The following is a 3,818-nucleotide window of genomic DNA, read 5'->3' as shown; positions in this document are numbered from 1 at the left end:
AAATTTTAACTTGAAATTTTACCTTGTAGTGTAATTATTTCTTTATTGCGTCTTTAATCCCGTTTATTTTATCGATTTGAGTTTAAAATTTAAATTTTGTTACAGTAAATTTTTTTTAAAAATAATCATATCTAATCTTTTTATTATAATAAAAAATTTTAACATAAAATCACATTTCTGATTCAAATTAAAAACTTAAATTAGTGAACTAAACATGCCTGCGTCTTTCACTCTCGTTCCTTTTCTCGCTTCGCCTTTCAATATTCGTTTAAGCCTTAAACCCTAGTAGAACCTAAACTAAAACCCTTGTAGAAATCAGAAGATGAAACCGATGAGAGAAGTTCTATTGAGAAACATCTCTCTCTATTCCCACCGTCGTTTTCTCTCTCCTTCCACATATACCACCAATCCGATTCACTCCCTGTTCCCACTCGCAGCCTCGACTCGGTCCAGAATGAGCTTCTACTCGTCCGAGTCATCCGAGTCTTCTCGAAGCCCTGAGAAATACGCATCTGACGATGATGTCACCGACGTCAGCAAGGAAGGTACATGGAATAGAAACTGGGTTCTTGGTTAGAGATTCAGAAATTTGTTTCTTTCTTTGCATTTCATGTGTCTTTTTGGATTTAAATAAGAAAATTTTCGATCAGTTTTTCCAGCTTCCTTTTAATTCTCTTGTCCTTCGTTGATTTTATTTTATTTGTTTTAATTTTGTGGTTGTTTGATTGATTCCAAATACATTTAGATTTTATCGTTGGATTTCTAATGTAAACATTTATAAGGCAGAGAATATCGTTAAAAAGTTTGAAAAGACTCGTCATTTTATCAAATATATAACCAAAATATATTATAGTGGCAGATGTTATCACAAATTTTTGGAATATTGAATCTTAATGCTTAATTAGCGTTCCAAGAGTAGTCCCATAAGATTTTATTTTTATTTTTATTTCTGTTCATATTTTTTCAATTAGTCTTTTAGAAAGAGCAATTTTACTAATTACAATTTTTTTTTTTTTGGTGAATTTACTAATTACAAGTTGGTTTTCTATTGACTTTGCTATGTAATAGTTTACAATATGCAGTATCATCTATGTATTCTGCGAGAAAACTTGTGCTTTTGCAAAATATGGGGTCCATTAAAGATGTTGCATTTTGTTCTTAAGTTCAGTTGTTTGGTTTGTTGATTGTTTGGTTTCTTTGTTCATAGAAGTTTCTGTTTTTTCTTGTCTCTTTTCCCGCTTGTGATTTAAACTCAAAGCTTCTTTCGGTTTCAGAGCTAAAGAAGCAAATAGACAAGTATTTTGAGGGGGATCTGGAGGCAGTACCATCAATTTTTGAAGCAATTCTACAGAGAAAATTAGCAAGGCTTATGGGGAAGAAGAATGACGACGATGATGACGAGAAGTTGATCGAAGAGCTTTGCGGCAAGAAAGAACTTGGACATGGGTCGGAGAGCGATTTTGAAGACAAAGACTCTTAATCTGATTGTATGTGAATTGTAAGTCTGAGATACAACGGTGAGGCTTTCATGAACAGAAGATAATAACGATGAGCGTGGTAATGGTCAGAATACCGAGATCAAGATCTGGTATTTTCATATTTTGATTTGAAGAAAAGGCGAATGGAGGAATGTTCTACTATGTATATATACCGAGGAAATCTTTGTACTTTTTGTAGGATTAGTAGAAGTAGACTATTTCATAGAAAGATCAAACAAGAAATAACCACAAGCATTTAGAATGATAATCCAAATAAAAGAAAGATAAAGATTTAGAGTGTTTCAGTTCAATGTAGCATGTCTTCTTTGTGGTTACTCAACTTTCTTATTGTATTCCTGGGATTACATATTTGAACTCTCTTCTGAATTCTCTCAACATAGAATGTACCAAGAAAGGTAGCTTGAATCCTTGCGTTCTGTCCGTCTCCTATTTATAGGTGTCTTTTGCTGTTGAAAATCGCCCGATGTGGTTCCTCTCATGTCCTCCATCTTCGGATCCACTATCCTCTAGCCGCTCCGAGATTGTGCGGGCTGTGCCTGGTGCTTAGGAGCCTCATGCCATCATGGTTGTGTAGATGACTACTCCGGGTATTTCGAACTTAATGAGATTGTGTCTCGCATTCATAAATTGGTCATACAAAGACTAGTGTTCATTAGGCTCTTCCAAGGGAACAGCTCCACATGGTTGGTCGCTTTGCGACCAGCTCTAAACGTTTCATAATTTTTCTTTGTTTCCATTAGCCACTAGTGGGCGATCTATTTATGTATTTGTTCACTGCCTTTGTGAGCGGGGGAATAATATTCAAAAGTTGTTTTTCTTATTATGTTATTGCTGCTTCTTGATATTTTACTTTTACAGATGACTGAATATTGATTCAAGGTGTAGTCTTTTTATTTGGGTTTTCCATTATGCCTGAGTCTTCAACAGAAGTCGAAGAAGATGTGAAACTTCAGTCTGCATAATCGTGTTCTTAATTTCAACAGGATTTCAGCATGTCTCATTTTGATTGCGAACCAGAATTGATTAAAATGCTGATAAGGCTAACATTTATGATCCTTTTGTTAATTTGGTGCCTGGAAAAAAAAAGGTGTTACCGTTTCCAATTTTAGCTACCTGGTTGAGGCACCTAATCAATCCTTCAAGTTGTTCTTCTAAGTAAAACCAGGAAAAAGAGGCAACTTTTTCCACTTGGAAATGAGGAAAGCAGGAAATACTAAACCTGATCTGTATTTATGTATTATGAAAGAACATATTGTTTTCAGTTTGATCTGTTTCTTCACTATATTTCTTTTGTCTGATAGTTTGGAGTTACCATTCTATGATCAATATATCACTATAAACACACATGTTAATGTTAATTTACTAATGTTGTCGAGCGGTGTTATTAAAGGAGTTTTCAATTTGAGTTGAAATGTTGTTGGTACCGGTTTAAGTCTCTTTACTAAGTTTGTTGTTAAATTTTTTGTAACAAATATACAAGAAACACGTGAAATAGGAAAAAGGGGCACAAGAAAATTGGTATCACTGTTCGGTAATTATCTACTCCGTAGGATCACGTCCAAATGATGAACAATCCACCTGAGAATTAATGGACATAATGGACTTAAACAATGTTACAACTCAAATGGACGTAATTAACCCGAGTCTCTCTCTCTAAGTATGACACCTATGAACTTCTAACTATCCAATAGACTTACTCAGCGAGCACCACTTAACTTAAAAAAATTGTATGGTGAATTCCCTTCAGTTGGTAGTGCGTTCTCTCTTGAAAGCTTTAAATTTTTCTCTCGAAGAACGATGGTTGAACTCCTTTTAACACTTCAAATCGTCTTCTCCCGAAGAACGTGAAAGACAAAGACTCAGAAAATGAATTGAATCTATATAATTCTGAGGCTCCAAAGGCCTGTTGAGATTGTTGTGAGGCTCAAATTAAATAGCCAAATAAACCAGTTGTCAAAAACTTTAATGCAGTCCATTGTCCACATTCTGTTGCAGATTATGTTGCAACAATTACTGCAACATAGCTGAAAAATCTGACGGAAAGTGAACCACGCTGATTCTTGAAATCTTCTCATATAAAAACAGACGAACCTTGACATGTTCCTCATAAACACGAGTGATTCATTCAGCCCAGCAGAAAACTCATCCATAAATCAATCATTTCATCAATTTCAACTTGCCTAAAATATCTAAAAATAAACTTCCACCAAATCAAATCAATATGATTGATTCCAAATAGTTTCCATATACACTAAACTTTCTAAAATGTTTTTTAACTGCTGCCAATCAATTCTGCAATCATATCATCACGAAATCGTA

General features: G+C 34.5%; 1 protein-coding gene across 2 annotated transcripts; it reads left to right on the top strand.

The window, feature by feature from the left end:
• Positions 1–232: 232 nt before the first annotated feature.
• LOC21396445 lies at positions 233–2,286 on the top strand. Of its 2 annotated transcripts, XM_024174588.1 has the most exons (3): positions 233–545; positions 1,275–1,498; positions 1,936–2,286. In XM_024174588.1, the coding sequence occupies exons 1-2, from the start codon at positions 323–325 to the stop codon at positions 1,478–1,480; spliced, it is 429 nt and encodes a 142-aa protein (XP_024030356.1). In that variant the 5' UTR covers positions 233–322; the 3' UTR covers positions 1,481–1,498; positions 1,936–2,286. The 2 variants fall into 2 exon arrangements, with proteins under 2 accessions (XP_024030356.1, XP_010110090.2); XM_010111788.2 differs by having other exon boundaries at positions 1,275–2,286.
• The last annotated feature ends 1,532 nt before the right edge of the window (positions 2,287–3,818 follow it).

Source organism: Morus notabilis, unplaced genomic scaffold (genome assembly GCF_000414095.1).
Source record: "Morus notabilis unplaced genomic scaffold, ASM41409v2 Scaffold951, whole genome shotgun sequence".
NCBI classification, from domain to species: Eukaryota; Viridiplantae; Streptophyta; class Magnoliopsida; order Rosales; family Moraceae; genus Morus; species Morus notabilis.
This window is presented reverse-complemented; position numbering and strand designations above follow the sequence as displayed.

Bases quoted from the DNA above. Each gene is read 5' to 3' on its own strand.
- LOC21396445 (XM_024174588.1), top strand. From the start codon at position 323: ATGAAACCGATGAGAGAAGTTCTATTGAGAAACATCTCTCTCTATTCC. The intron at 546-1,274 runs GTACATGGAATA...TTTCGGTTTCAG, and splicing joins CACCGACGTCAGCAAGGAAG to AGCTAAAGAAGCAAATAGAC.